This window comes from Herpailurus yagouaroundi, unplaced genomic scaffold (genome assembly GCF_014898765.1).
Source record: "Herpailurus yagouaroundi ecotype Mexico unplaced genomic scaffold, PumYag 160, whole genome shotgun sequence".
Lineage (NCBI taxonomy): Eukaryota > Metazoa > Chordata > Mammalia > Carnivora > Felidae > Herpailurus > Herpailurus yagouaroundi.
The window spans coordinates 7212719-7228235 of record NW_024412401.1 but is presented as its reverse complement, the minus strand read 5'-3'; the positions used below and the strand labels follow the sequence as shown (position 1 = coordinate 7228235).

General features: G+C 37.2%; 1 protein-coding gene and 1 non-coding gene across 2 annotated transcripts in view; both read left to right on the top strand.

The window, feature by feature from the left end:
• The window catches only part of HAUS6 (HAUS augmin like complex subunit 6), a 39435-nt gene that overhangs the window by 17642 nt on the left and 6276 nt on the right, over window positions 1-15517 (top strand). The window contains exons 9-15 of the mRNA XM_040481348.1: window positions 2085-2278; window positions 2898-3024; window positions 3498-3600; window positions 5327-5408; window positions 11986-12052; window positions 12266-12451; window positions 13836-13971. Coding sequence (XP_040337282.1) covers window positions 2085-2278; window positions 2898-3024; window positions 3498-3600; window positions 5327-5408; window positions 11986-12052; window positions 12266-12451; window positions 13836-13971 — 895 coding nt within the window. The remainder of the gene's footprint in view (window positions 1-2084; window positions 2279-2897; window positions 3025-3497; window positions 3601-5326; window positions 5409-11985; window positions 12053-12265; window positions 12452-13835; window positions 13972-15517) is intronic.
• LOC121035223 (small Cajal body-specific RNA 8) lies at window positions 11774-11904 on the top strand. Its single transcript, XR_005792808.1, has one exon.

Here is a 15517-nt window from a genome sequence, read left to right as displayed (position 1 = left end):
TATACTAAGCAGGCTGTCATTCCAGAGCCCGATGTGGGGCTCTAACCCATGAACTGTGAGATCATGACCTGAGCTGAATTTGGGTGCTTAACCGACTGAGCCATCCAGACACCCTTGGTACTAGTTCTTTATAAATTCTCAAAGGGGAGCATTAATGATCTCCTAATTGCTGAATTTCTTTTTAAAATGTCTTTTGGGGTGCCTGGCTGGCTCAGTCGGTAGAGCATGCAACTCTTGATTTCAGGGTTGTGAGTTTGAGCCCCATGTTGGGTGTAGAGGTTACTTGAAAATAATAAAAACCTTTTTTAAAAAAAGGCTCTAGGGGCGCCTGGGTGGCGCAGTCGGTTGAGCGTCCGACTTCAGCCAGGTCACGATCTCCCGGTCCGTGAGTTCGAGCCCCGCGTCGGGCTCTGGGCTGATGGCTCAGAGCCTGGAGCCTGTTTCCGATTCTGTGTCTCCCTCTCTCTCTGCCCCTTCCCTGTTCATGCTCTGTCTCTCTCTGTCCCAAAAATAAATAAACGTTGAAAAAAAAAAAAAAAGCTCTATCCTCTGGTTTCTCTTTCATCTTGATGCTAAGTATTGTAAAATTTTGCTTCCATTAGCTGTTGTGACCTCAGTGCCTTTGTTCTTGTGTTTTTTCATACTGCTGTTCTCAGTTTTCTACCACTTCCTTTTTCTCTGACTTTCAAATGAAAGTGTTTTCCATGGTTCCATTAATGCCTGCTTTTCCCCACATTATATTCATCTGTTTTTTCTTACTCAATTCTATGTTTTCATCAGTATCCTGTACAATAATATTCCCAAATTGGTATTTCAAGTTTCTTGCCTTCAACCCAAACTCCATGAAATTATTTCCACTTGCTTAGGAAACATTTCCATCTGGCTACGTACATTTGTTTTCTTAGTAAACTCACACTCTATTAAGTATCTAATATGTCAAATATTAATGATAACATAGGGGATAGGAAGGTGAAACATTGTTGTGACCCTGAAGAGCTTTCACTTTAATAGGTAACATGCCAGGCACTTCAAATTCAGAGTACATAAAAGTCTGCAAGTTCAGATTCCTGTATACAGGGAGTAGGTAGGTAATATATGCTCTTTGGAGCATATATATTCCTCTTTGGAACATATATATTTCTTTTTGGAAAAATACTAGTATTTATGTGAAATTTTAAGATTTTTAGTTGATTGGCAGCTAATTCAAATGATTTTAAAATACTGGAGTTGTGCAGGCCAAATAAACATGTCTAAGTTTGGATTCAGCCATTAAGGGACATCAATTTGCAACTTCTGTTAAAACATGAATTTATGGGGGAGCCTGGGTGGCTCAGTCGGTTGAGGGTCCGACTTCAGCTCAGGTCATGATCTCACAGTTTCTGGGTTCGAGCCCTGCGTCCAGGTCCGTGCTGACAGTTTGGAGCCTGGAGACTGCTTTGAATTGTGTGTCTCCCTCTCTGCTTTTCTCTCTCTCTCTCTCAAATAAATAACATCAAAAAATTTTTAAAAATTTTAAAAACAAAACAAAACATGAATTTATGATCCTTCACCAAACCTGCTTTTTTTTTTTTTTATAAATTTTTTTTTTTTTTTCAACGTTTATTTATTTTTGGGACAGAGAGAGACAGAGCATGAACGGGGGAGGGGCATAGAGAGAGGGAGACACAGAATAGGAAACAGGCTCCAGGCCCTGAGCCATCAGCCCAGAACCTGACGCGGGGCTCGAACTCACGGACCGCGAGATCGTGACCTGGCTGAAGTCGGACGCTTAACCGACTGCGCCACCCAGGCGCCCCTTAACCTGCTTTTTCTTCTCAGTCTTCATTTTGCTTTCTGTTTGTTTGCATTTCTTTTATTCTAGTTTGCAACTTTTTTTGCATAATACAACAATATAGCACTGCATGTTAATTCTTTCACAGTAGTTTTCTTTGGACCAAAATTATTTACTTGGTTTCAGTTTTGGGTAGACATTTGACTTTTTTCACTCTTAAGGGAAGCTTTTTGTATAATAAGAAACATAAATATATTTATGTAACAGTTCATAATCTTACAAACCACTTTTTCCCCCTCCTCTGAATCCTTAGTTGCACATAGGAAATGTTTATGAGGCTGGAAAATTGAACCTGTTAACAGTTATTCAGTTATTAAATGAAGTTTTGAAAGTAGTGAAATACGAACGTTATCAGGCTGACCCAGCAAGACTGACAATAGACCTTCAATTCCTTGAAAAAGAGACCAAACTTCAGAGAGAAAGATTATCAGATCTGAAGCGTATGAGGTATCCCAGAAATATCTTTTGTTATGGTACTGGGGGAGGAATAGGGTGGTTTTGATAATTTCTCAGCACAACTTGTGTAGTTGACAACTCTTCAGCTTTGGCAAATGAATGTGAGCATTTTATTAGAACTTAAAAACCTTGTCATCGACTCCTGGGGAGACACATAAAGTAGAAAGGAAAATTAATGTTGTTTTCTTTCTAGAATATATTATTTGCCCTAAGGGATTATTCTTTATGAAATAATTTCAACTTTTCTCAAGCTTTTCTTTTGTATAATAAAACTAATAAACTAAGCCTCAGAAAAAGTTGTTATTTGAGTGGAGGAGCTGGGAGGGACAGAGTAAGAGTAGAGTTTGGACTTGAGTTTAGAACTAGGAAAAAACAATATTTTAAAGGGATAAATGGAATAATTGATGTATGATTGATTTCTGGTCTTAAAAGGAAAAGTATTTTCGGAACTGAATGTTCACTGTGAGAGTTTATTCATTTCATACATGCTGTATTGGTTGAACTTCCAATTATATTTTCTTCCCTTTCTCTACAAACTGTTGTCTTAAATTTTATTCAATACTTGTTTTATATATTCATGTTTTGAAGGAAATTCTTTTTTTTATCATAGGTGTAAAGTAAAAGAAGATCTCACAACTATAAAACATTCTGTTGCTGAAAGGCAAGGAGAATGGCATAAAAAGTGGAAAGAATTTCTTGGTCTGTCTCCTTTCAGTCTAGTTAAAGGTTCGACTCCAGTAAGTAGTGTTGGCTTGCCTTTTGGAGAGTAGTTTAGTGTAAGGCAGTCTTTTGATTTATCATGTTACAAGTGACCTAGGAATGCTTTGCGTGTTTGTCATCTTGGCATCTGAGCCTAAAGTTTAAATGTTTTGGTTTCTCTAATTTTCTAAATACATATTCAAGTATTTATCAGGTTGCCTTCTGATTTATAGTTAATATTTTTAGACTCAGAGGATTATATTAAAAAGAAAATGAGACTTTTCTCTTGCTGTTAGGTAGTATTACATTTGAGGCACAGTTGGAGGACAGAGTAGTCCCCTTGTTCTAATATTGTACTCCTTTGTTTAAAAATAGTTATGAGATAATTGCCATGCTTGGTAATTCCATCTTTGCTAGGGGGAAAATCATCCATTCATAGATTAATTTAGCACTGTTACTATGGTAACGAGTAAATGTGTTTATTTCAAAATGATGATTTCTGTGTTTTAAGGCTGTGGATCTTTTACCACCAATGTCTCCCCTTTCATTTGATCCTGCCTCGGAAGAAGTGTATGCTAGGAGTATTCTTTTGCGGTATCCTGCTTCACTTCCAGGTTGGTTATTTGTTTTTGTCTCTCTTAAACCCCCTCTGATCAGTTATTTTTCACTATGGTAGCAGTTTCTTTACATTCTTGTTTTTTTCCCCCCAATTATTTTTTATTGTGGTGAAATGCACATATTATTTCAGTCATTGCAGTGTACCAAGTCAGTGGCATTTAGTAAATTCACAGAGTTGTGCAACCATCACCACTTTTTTTTTTTTTAATTTAATGTTTATTTATTTTTGAGAGAGAGAATGTGAAGGAGGGGCAGAGAGAGAGGGAGACACAGAATCTGAATCAGGCTCCAGGCTGCAAGCTGTCAGCACAGAGCCCGATGCAGGGCTCGAACTCCTGACTGCGAGATCATGACCTGAGCCGAAGTCAGACGCCTAACTGACTGAGCCACCCAGGCATCCCCCCATCACCATTTTTTAGCTCCAGAATATTTTTATTATCTCAAAAGGAAATCCTGTACACATTAAGCAGTGATTCCCCATTTTCCCCTTTCCTGATCCCTGGCAACCGCTAATGTACTTCTTATCGCTATGGATTTGTCTATGCTAGATATTTCATATAAAAGGAGTCCTATAATAGGAGGCTTTTTTTTTTTCTTTTCGAATTTTTATTTAAATTCTGGTTAGTTAATATACAGTGCAATATTGGTTTCAGGAGTATAATTCAGTGATTCATCACTTAAATACAACACCCAGTGCTCAATATGAGGCTTTTTGTGTCTGGCTTCTTTCACTTGCAGAATTTTTCACTTCGCACAATGTTTTCAGGGTTTATCAAAGTTGTAGCATGTATTAGTACTTTGTTACTTTTTATGAATACATTCTGTTGAATGACTAAACCATATTTTGTTTATTCATCCATTCATCCATTGATGGATATTTGGGTTGTTTGGACTATTTCAGTATTATGAGTAATGGTGGTATAAACATTTGTTTACAAGGTTTTGTATAGACGCCCACAGCTGTTTAACATGAAATAGTATAATAATTATCCAAATACTACCTGTTTTAATCAACATCTGCCATATTGCTATATATATATATATATATCTATATTTGTATTTTTGCTAAACCAAGTAAGTTCTAGACATTGTAACACTTCACTGAAAGTGTTTCAGCATGCATTCCCATAAAAATTTGAAGACTTTTCCTATGTAACTACCATAGTAATGTCATATCTAAAAAGCTAATAATAATTCTGTTGTATCTCATATTCAGCTTCGTCAACTATTGTGCCACTATCACACCTAAAAAATTCATTTCTCTACAATATCTAATATCCATTTTATATTCAGTTTCCCCAACTGCCCAGTACTTGTGTGCAAGAAATTATTGAGTTCAGTAAATATTAGGTAAGAGGAGGAATAAATGCATAAAAAATGTATGAATTATGTAGCTAGGCTAGGGCAGGCAATAGATGTAGGCCATATTTGAGTACATGCAGGCCGAAGTGATCAAGCCTCGCATTGGGCTCACTCGTGCGATTTCACTGCACTCTCTCTCAAAATAAATAAACATTAAAAAAAAAAAAAGTTTATTACTAGATATTCTGTATCTGTCCTATCTGTACACTTTCACAATTGAATGATTTTTTTCCTATTAGCATTCATATTGTGACTTTCTGTTTTCTTTTGTTTAGAAGTTTTTCTAGAATTTCAAGAGATCACTGAATATTAGAATATATAAACATAATTCAAGAGTAATTAATTTTTATGTTCCTTTAGATATACCTAAGCAACATAACCAAGAAAATGATTGCAGGAGAGCCAGTGATATACCGGCAACTGTACATGATCTAACCAACAGGTAGAACAAATTTGATTTTCATATTGATTTTTTTCCCCCCTTCATTAATTTAGTTTCATCTTCTTCACCTAATTTTCAAGCTTCTGTACTATGGGATCATCTATAATTTTCTTCTCTTAACTAGAGAATATTTTTCCATGTGGATCCATATTTTCAGGAAAGATTGAAACATTTCTGACACAGAGGCATTTTTATTTTTCCTTCTTTTGTTTATCTAAAAGTTGGGATTCATAGGGGATTATCTAATTTTTGAAGAAAAACATGTATGGAAATTATCTAGTGCAAGTTTGGGAATTTTTGCCTTTTTGTCTGTGAGCTTCTTTGAAACCACTTGTGACCAGTTGACTAAATCCAAATCTAGGAGTTTAAGGGTTTCTGAGATGGTCTTGTCTCCTACTAGTTTTTAGACTGTGTTCTGCAGCGCCCTCTGGTGATGTGGATGAAATTAATTTAACCTGTCACTGGTCTAACCTTTTTCCACTTCAACCTGAGCAAATAGTTTTATATGTGTATTATATATTGAGGGTTTTATATGCCATTTGATAAACAGAGTTCCATGCTTTAAAAAAAAAAAAGGGGCACCTGGGTGGCTCAGTCGGTTGAGCATCCAATCTTGATTTCAGCTCAGGTCATGATCCTTAGGGTGGTGGGATTGAGCCCTGTGTTGGGCTCCCTGCTGAGCATGGAACCTGCTTAAGATTCTCTCTCTCCTGGAGAGCCTGGGTAGCTCAGTCGGTTGAATGTCCAACTTTGGCTGAAGTCATAATCTCAAGGTTCATGAATCAAGCGCTGTGTTGAGCTCTTCAGAGCCTGGAGCCCTCTTTGGGTTCTGTGTCTCCCTCTATCTCTCTCTGCCCTTCCCCTCTTGTGCTCTGTCTCTGTCTCTCTCAAAAACAAATAAACATTAAAAAAAAAAAAAAGAAAGAAAGAAAAAAGATTCTCTCTCTCCCTTTATCCCTCTCCCTTGCTTTCTGTCTCTCTCTCAAAACAAAACAAAACAAAACAAAAAAGGGAAGACTTCTGATTCACTCTAATCCCAAAATTTAACATGTGAAGAAAACTAAACTGTTGTTTATTAGAACATCCTTCAGGAGTATTCTTAATTTTTTTTATTGCCTGTTTTCTTTGTTATCCCATTTTGGCTCTTAAAACAGATGCCAAATTATATAAGCAAAAATTTCTAAATGTATGTAGTCTACCTGGGGAATATATTTAATCTTTATTGACACTAAGTGTTATTAAGTGGCAATCAAACACAGACATACTCAGCTGGTTTGTTATATTAAAGTTTTTTGTTTTCTGACTACCCTTTGATCTAAATAGGGGTCTTTCAGTCCAGTTTCCCCATATAATTGAGGCACAGTTATGGAAACAAGTTACTTAGGATAATTCTAAAAGAAAATTCTAAATTTTAAATGAATTGAAGCTCTCTTCATTCTGTATACTCTAAGTTAATAGTTGAAACACCATAACAAGAGTCAAAACTTATATGTTAATTGAAGCCTTCTTCATTCTGTGTACTTTTAATAAGTTAATAAACCGAAACACCGTAACAAGAGTCAGATTATATGTGAAATAGAGCTATTGGCAGTTTGCTTGGCAGTAATTTCCTGATTCACAGGAGGTCAGGATTTCTTGTGGAAGATTTATTTTTTTATTCTTAGATCTGGATATGATGTTGATTCTTGGAGTACCTTAAGAAAAATAGTGCAATCTATTGTAGAGATTTGACATTGAAGAGATAGTAAAGTTATTGGGCTTCTCTATTTTACTCCCTTATCACTGTTCTTCAAGAATGCTAGAGGGGAATAGTTGATGCTTCCCAATCTTAATTATGTTTTTGGTTTCTCTTTCCTTGGGAGAGCAAATGAAATATTTGATTAAGGTCACTTGCTGGGACCTTAAGGGGCTAAATAAAGATTGATGGAGTTAGTAGATTGATTCATAGATAGGATTTTATTTATGAACTCCATTGAATTCATTGAACTTCAAGATTCTTTTTTTTTTTGGAGAGCACACGTGCACTTCATGAGCAGTGGAGGGGCAGAAGGAGAGAGTGGAATCTTTTTTCTTTTTTAATGTTTTATTTTTATTTTTGAGAGAGAGAGAGCATGTGTGCACGAGCTGGGGAGAGGCAGAGAGTGAGAGAGAGAGACAGAGGATCTGAAGCAGGCTCTATGCTGTCAGCGCAGAGGTCAATGTAGGGCTTGAACCCACGAGCTGTGAGATCATGACCTGAGCTGAAGTCAGATGCTTAATTAATTGGCTGAACCACCCAGGTGCTCTGAGAGAGAATCCTAAACATATTCCAGCGGGGCTTGATCCCATGGCCATGAGATCATGACCTGAGCCAAAAGCAAGAGTTGGATGCACAACCGATTGAACCATGTATGCATCCCTCAAGATTCTTTCTTGAAGTAGAATTTTGTACTAAGATACACTATCAGAATTCTACAAGAGCCAGACACTTAGCTCCTAAGAATTTAGTTTAGATGGAAATCACTTAGTATAGGAGAAGAGATTGTATTAAATACACTTAAACAAAAAAATGTTTATTTTGAGAGAGAGAGAGAGAGAGAGAGAGCACGCAAACAGTGGAACGGCAGAGAGAGAGAGAGAATCCCCAGTGTAGAGCCTGATGTGGGGCTTGAACCCACGAAACTGTGAGATCATGACCTGAGCTGAGATCAGGAGTTGGATGCTTAACCAGCTGAGCCACCCAGGAACCCCTAAATACACTTTGATTTCCCGATTTATCCTCTTCCATGCTCATCTCTTTAAATTTTATTTTATTTTTATTTTTTTTAGAGAGAGTAAGCAGGGCAGAGGGGCAGAGGGAGAGAGAATCTTAAGCATGCTCCACACTCAGCATGGAGTCTAACGTGGAGGTCGTGACCTGAGCTGAAATCAGGAACTGGATGCTCAACCAGCTGAGCCACCAAGGCTCCCCAAGCTCATCTTTGATACTTAACTTTTTTTTTTTTTTAATATTTATTTTTGAGAGAGACAGACAGAGCATGAGCAGGGGAGAAGCAGAGAGAGAGAGGGAGACACAGAATCTGAAGCAGGCTCCAGGCTCTGAGCTGTCAGCACAGAGCCCGATGCAGGGCTCGAACTCATGAACCCCGAGTTCATGACCTGAGCCGAGGTCGGATGCTTAACTGATTGAGCCACCCAGGTGCTCCTTTAATTTTTTTAAAAACTGTTATATTTATTTTAGAAAGACAGTGTGAGTCGGGAAGGGGCAGAGAGAGAGGGAGACACAGAATCTGAAAGAGTTTCTAGGCTCTGAGCTGTCAACACAGAGCCCCATGTGGAGCTTGAACCATGAACTGTGAGATTGTGACCTGATTTGAAGTTGGTCATTTAACTGACTGAGCCACCCAGGTGCCCTTTGGGATACTTAATTGTAATAGAGGGTTTGGGATATTGAAGGGAAGTGTAAGGGGAGGCTTTTGGTGGTGAGGGATAAATGCTTAATAGTATATGAATGATTATTACTGCTTGATAGCAGAACAGAAGAAAGGTGAAGAGTTGAGTCATTTGTAAATAAGCTTATTGCTTAGAATTCTTTACTGTAAAGGTGTTTTGAAATAAAATGTTTCATTAGTAATGTGTAATGTAGGTGGACTGTACTTAAAGAAAATAATACCCCCTGTTTTTTACGGTTTTATTTTATTTTTCTAAGTAATATCCACACCCCACATGGGTCTTGAACTCACAACCCTGAGAGCAAGAGCTGCACACTCCACAGACTGAGCCAGCCAGTCACCCCTAATAATACCCTTTTTTTACGTGAAATTCAGCTGTTGTTTGTAGTGGCATCTTAGGTCAGTATCACAGTAGTTAATTGGAAATTCATATGTGGATATGAACAATACAACTATTCCATTAAAAAGCGTGGAAAGAATGTAGTTTTTAGCGTAAGTTATTAGCCCCTTCACATGTGGTTGTCACCCACAGGTACCAAAATATAAGTAATGTTCTCCATAAATCTCATGGTTGTTTTTGATCAGAGTGAGCTGATGGAGGCTTCACTATACTTAAACCCAGAATCCATTGATTGGTGATACCTTCACTGTAATTGTGGACACTACCTTTCTTTGCAGTGGTTTCTGGAAGGGAGGGTTCCATGATATTTCTAGTGTTGTGACGCACTTTTAGACCTAGACCTTTAACCTCTTCAGTTTCTCCTTTATTGCATTTCAGAGATGGGGCAGTACGATCTTGCCTGAATGCCAACTAAATATCTTTAGTCTTAGAAACCGAATTCTAATTTCCTTTCTCTTTTTATAATTTCTGTTTGTTATTTCTTTAATTGTAGATATATCATAACAAAATAAAAATGAGAAATAATTAACTGAAATTTCATTTTTAAAAAAAATGTTTATTTTTGAGAGAGAGAGAGAGAGTGAGTGAGGGAGGGGCAGAGAGAGGGAGACAGAGGATGAGAAGCAGGCTCTGTGCTGACAGCAGCGAGCCCAGTGCTGGGCTCTAACTCAAGAACCGCACGATCATGACCTGAGCTGACCTGAGCTGAAGTTGGATGCTTACCCGAGTCACCCAGGCGCTCCAATTAGCTAAAATTTCTAACAAATTACTTGTCAGACTTTCTTCCCAGGTTGTTTTTTGAGGTTTATTTACAAACATACATAAATTTAATTCTAATCAAAATTTTCTAAACACTAATATAAGTATAGTTTTTTAGTATATGTGTATATGTTTTCTTTATATTACCATTTTTCACTTATAAACGCTTTGTAACATTTCATTTATTTTAAAAATTTTTTTTAATGTTTATTTTTGAAAGAGACAGTGCGAGCAGGGGAAGGGCAGAGAGAGAGAGAGAGAGAGAGAGAGAGAGAGAGAGAGAGAGAGAGAATCTGAAGCAGGCTCCAGGCTCTGGGCTATCAGCACAGAGCCTGACGCGGGGCTCGAACTCATGGACTGTGAGATCATGACCTGAGCTGAAGTCGGACGCTTAACTGACTGAGCCACCCAGGCACCCCTCATTTATTTTTAGACTTTCAGATTTTCCTTAAATTTTTTTTTACTGTAAAAAGCATGTTGTTTCTTATTTTCTTTTGGAAGTACTCTTTCCTTAGGATAGAATCCCGCAGTGGGATCAACACCATCTCTCTTTATCTATTACAGTCCTAGGATTTTATGGGCCTCAGTTTTGGCATGGCAGGTAGATAGAGAGTAAGGATTGAGCCAGGGCTGCTTTCAGGTTGGCTTGGATTGAGATGTTAGTAGGGCTGATTGCATGTTGCTAATTCAGAAATGAGAGAGAAGCTAGAGAATAGGTGTCCATTTTGTTTTTTAATGAGGCTCTGTAAGAATGATCCAAATAAAATTTGGTGGCATAAATCTATAGAGCCTCTTGCTCAGGTGACATTTATTCATTGATTCAGTCAATCCATCAATTAGTTACAAACATGTATTGTACTGCCAAGTACCAGTTTGTGGGAATAACCTTTGGAAAGACATAGTCTTTGTCCTCCAGGAGCTCACAATCTCGTGGTGGCCTCTTAGTGGCATCTTAGATCGCTGGTCCTGCCTCAGAGGGCTTTTTGATCATTTTAATGTTAAAGTTTTAGGAAAATTTAGATAAAATCATCGTAGATGATTAGTTTTTCCTTTGACATCTAGATTATATCCTGTTGAGGCAAAATTGAGCCTTAAACAGTTTCAGTGATCTTGAATTATGTTTGGAAGGTAGATAACAATTCTAAGAAGCACATAGTTGAAAAAGTTTGAAAAAGCGTATTTGCTGTTACATAAAATGTTTTAAAGCTGTTAATTTTGTACTAGCCATGAACAGAAAGCAAAGCACCGACATGCTTGAGGTTGAAAGTGGCCTCTCAGATCATCTTGCCCTTTGTATTAGAGTAGAAAAGCTTTGACCAGTGAGCATACCCATGATTGACTTTGAAAGTTCTTTCAAGATCAAGTTATAATTGCTTTGAAGGCTTTAAAAACTTAATAACTTGTTTCGTAATTGACGTGTAAGGTTTTATTTTGTCCAAAGGGGCAAGAGAATCTAAGATAGTAAGGAATGCTATATGTAGAATCCAGCAAACAAACTGATTAACCTTATGACTTTACTATAACTAACATACATGCTATAGAGCAAGAGTCAGCATAAGAGGAATTGATTTTGGACACAAAGTATCAAAATCACAAAGTCTCTGGTACAATGAAATTCTGTGATCTGAAGCCTAAAGGTAATGTAATAATGCGGTTCTAGTTAGTTGAATTTGTTTATACCGTGTTCTCAAGTTTTTGAGTGTTCATCAAGTCATTCAACCTTGTAAAAAATGTTGATTTAAAATACGTAGTGGTTAAGGAAGATGTTCACCATTTGGGAGGCTGATACACAAATGGGGCTGAAGTACTGCTCTGATTGTCACTGTACCTCCCTAGAATAAACTGCCTTTTGATGACCGGGACGAATTGAGGGAAATCGTAACGGACAGATACGGGGCAGACAATTTCTGTAGATTATTCAGATATAGCTAGTGAATGGAATTCTTTCCTGTGTATAACTTGGATTTGATATCCTTTTTTCCTTTAGACCTGCTTCTTTCCTGTTGCAGCCAGTTTCATCATCGGGTAGAAACAGTGTTAGACTGCTTGAAAAGGTATATTTTAAAACAATTTTTAAGTAATTTTGGCTGTACTAACTTATGATAAAATATTATTTTTGTTGATATCCCAATTTGTATTTACACATTTCCTATTGCTTCTAAGTGGGAATATTGAAATTTTTTAATTGTGCCACTGACCATGATAACTCAAGAACCTCTAATGAAGATCAGCCATAATTATTATTATTCCATGTCTGTTTTCTTCAGGACATGAAGATAAGAACTCCTAGAGAAGGAAATGGAACACCTCCTAAGGAAACACCAAAATTTGAAATGGAAGGCTCTTCATCATCAAATACTGCAAGAAATACAGAGAATACTGCATTTGCAGGGTCTCTGCCAGCTAAAACTAGTGATCCATTCCAAAAAGAGCAGGATCATATGGTAGAAGAGGTTAGAAAAAGATTGTAATGAGTGTACTGAAATATCTATTATTTTCTCATTGGCGTTGAGATTGTAAAAGAAGTTATAATTATTGATTAACTGGCGTTAATTTGGGAAAGGAGGGCACAGATAATGAAAATCATGTTTAAAGCAAATTGGTCCTCCCAAAAAGTAGATGTAGATATAAACTTAGTAGGATTATATCCGTGGTTGAGAACCCATGTCCCAGTCTATAAATATCTCTAAAAGTAGAAAAATAATACATGTGTGATGTTTTTGGAATCAATCATTACGTAAATTGTTAGATAAATACACCCAATGATTATATTCTATTAAGGTAATCTAAATGTCTGTTGCTTAGCCAAGCTTCCTCTTTTTTTAAATATTAGAACAAAGACTATGCAGTATCATTATTATCTCTAAGCATAGTTTTTGTCTTTCTACTTTCTAGATATTTAAAAAGTAATTAAATGCATCAAGATTGAGATAAAGGACGGAACTCCAATACCTGAATCAATATGCACCAAACCAAATTTTTCTCACAGTCTCCAGAAATATAAAGTAGCTGATTATTTTCTGGCTGCTTAATCAAATTCAAACAGTGCTAAGGGATGTTGTGGGAAACGTAATAAAAATAACATTAGAGAATGACTTGAGCATTTGCATAAACTTTCTGCAGTAAATAGTACAGTATTACTGCTGAGCAATAGTAGCATTTCACTTGCCAGCGAAAAGTCTCTTGTCAGGAAAAACCGACATCATGAGCAATGATGCATTTGATCACTTTTGAAATATATACAAAGTAGAAGGACGAAAACTATGCTTAGTAGTAAATCCCCTAGAGTTCTGTTTTCATACTGTATACTTTCTTTTCTCTATTTCAGAATGTATTTCTATGCCTTGTTTACTAGTTTATGTCTGGTAATGAGGTTTCTGGCAAAGAAGTATATTGTCTGGGAGTATTTTATTTGTTAGTAGAAGTGTTGTTGGGCAAATGGATTATAAATAAGAAAAATCTGCTGGCTTTAAACCTAGTTATTTTGGCAAATACAGAATTGTCAAGTTCAAAGATGTGGCAGATAGTAGCTTAGGTCACTGTGTAGTTAGAATTACCTCTAAGTCTTCTCAGGTATAAAGATTTTTACTTTTTCTTTCCTTTCTATGGGATATCCAGTTAAGGAGGGAGGAAACAGTTTTGTATTTGGTTTCACCTTATAGGGTCGTGCCTAGCAGACTATATAGAGGATTTGGGAGCTACGTTTTTGAGTGGCTTTTCATGCCAACTGCTCTTGGAGGGGTTGCTAACCATCAGGTGCTGATTTGTTCTCATCGGGGCTTTTGTTGCATTCTACCAGTGACTGTGGTAATTTTTGCTTTACCTTTTCTGTTTTAGGTTGCAAGGGCAGTTTTATCTGACTCACCACAGCCCTCTAAAGGAAAAGAACTAAAATTACAGGAACTAATTGATACTCTAGTTTCTAACCCATTCTTAACAAGGAACCAAATTCCCCGAACGCCAGAAAATTTGAGTAAGTTATAATGATTTCTGTCACTTATTTTCTTTCTCAGACATTACTGTTAGAACCAGGTCTAACATATAATCTAGAAACTCACTTTAGGGGCGTCTGGGTGGCACAGTCGGTTAAGCGTCCGACTTCAGCCAGGTCACGATCTCGCGGTCCGTGAGTTCGAGCCCCGCATCGGGCTCTGGGCTGATGGCTCAGAGCCTGGAGCCTGTTTCCGATTCTGTGTCTCCCTCTCTCTCTGCCCCTCCCCTGTTCATGCTCTGTCTCTCTCTGTCCTAAAAATAAATAAACGTTGAAAAAAAAAAAAAAAAAGAAACTCACTTTAACTTTCTTTTCTAAGGGGTAGGGAGAAACAAAATTTTTCTGTATCTTTCAGTTTAGTGGCAATGGCTCTTAATTTGTTTTGATGTAAGGGACTTTTATTGAAGTATTAAGTGTGGGTGTTCTCACTGATACGGCAATTTGTAAGCAGTATTATGATGCCCTGATACTCTACAGTTTTGCTTTTGTTGTTTTACTTAGCTCTTTCCTGGAAAATACTTAAGTTGAGCATTTTTAAAACACCCTCTCCCTCCACATCTGACCTGCGATCAACATTTATAGAGTATATAGGCTAAGTCCTTCCAGTCAGCAGCATCAGCCAAAAATAGTGTGTATAGAAATCTTTTCTACCCCTTCCAAGCTAGCTAGACTGCCCAATACTTTTTTCTTATAACCTATAATCTGTGTTGGCAAAATTCTGATATTGTTGTCCAAATGAAGGCACATCATCCTAGTTGAATTAAATAAAATTTCCATTTTGCTGCTAGAAATGACATATTCAAAGTTAACTTGATTCAGTTCAGGTTGAACCTAGCCACAGCCTAGATCAGTGGTCAGCAAACTACAGCCTGTGAACTAAATCTAGCTTGCCCTGTGTGTTTTTGTAAATAAAGTTACATTGAACACAGCCTTGCGGATTTGTCACCATATTGTTTATGGTTACTTTCATGTTATAGTGGCAGAGTTGAGTAGTTGCCACAGACCGATGGCCTGCAAAGGCTAAAATATTACTATCTGCCCTTTTCATTTTTTTTTTCTCTATCTGCCCTTTTCAGAAAAAATTTGCTGAACCCTGGCTTAGATGGACAAGAAAATATCTTTTTATTTTTATTTATTTAAAGTTTTATTTTATTTTATTTTAAAGTTTATTTTATTTATTTAAAGTTTATTTATTTTGAGAGAGAGCGTGCACATGTGTGAGAGGGAGAGGGGCAGAGAGAAAGAGGGAGAGAGAATCCCAAGCAGGCTCCCCTCTGTCAGTGCAGAGCCCGACCTCCCGAGCTGTGAGATCATGACCTGGGCCGAAATGAGGAGTTGGACACTTAACTGACTGAGCCACCCAGGCATCCCAGAAAATCTTTTTAATGTATATAATTTCTATGTGCTATGTGCAAATATATGCACATTTCAGGGACAGTTTTTGTTATTTATGTGTGATCAGTTGGAGAAGGAATTCTTTGATGTTATTGTTCTTTGGTTTGTTGTGGAGTCTTGTCATCCAGTGGGC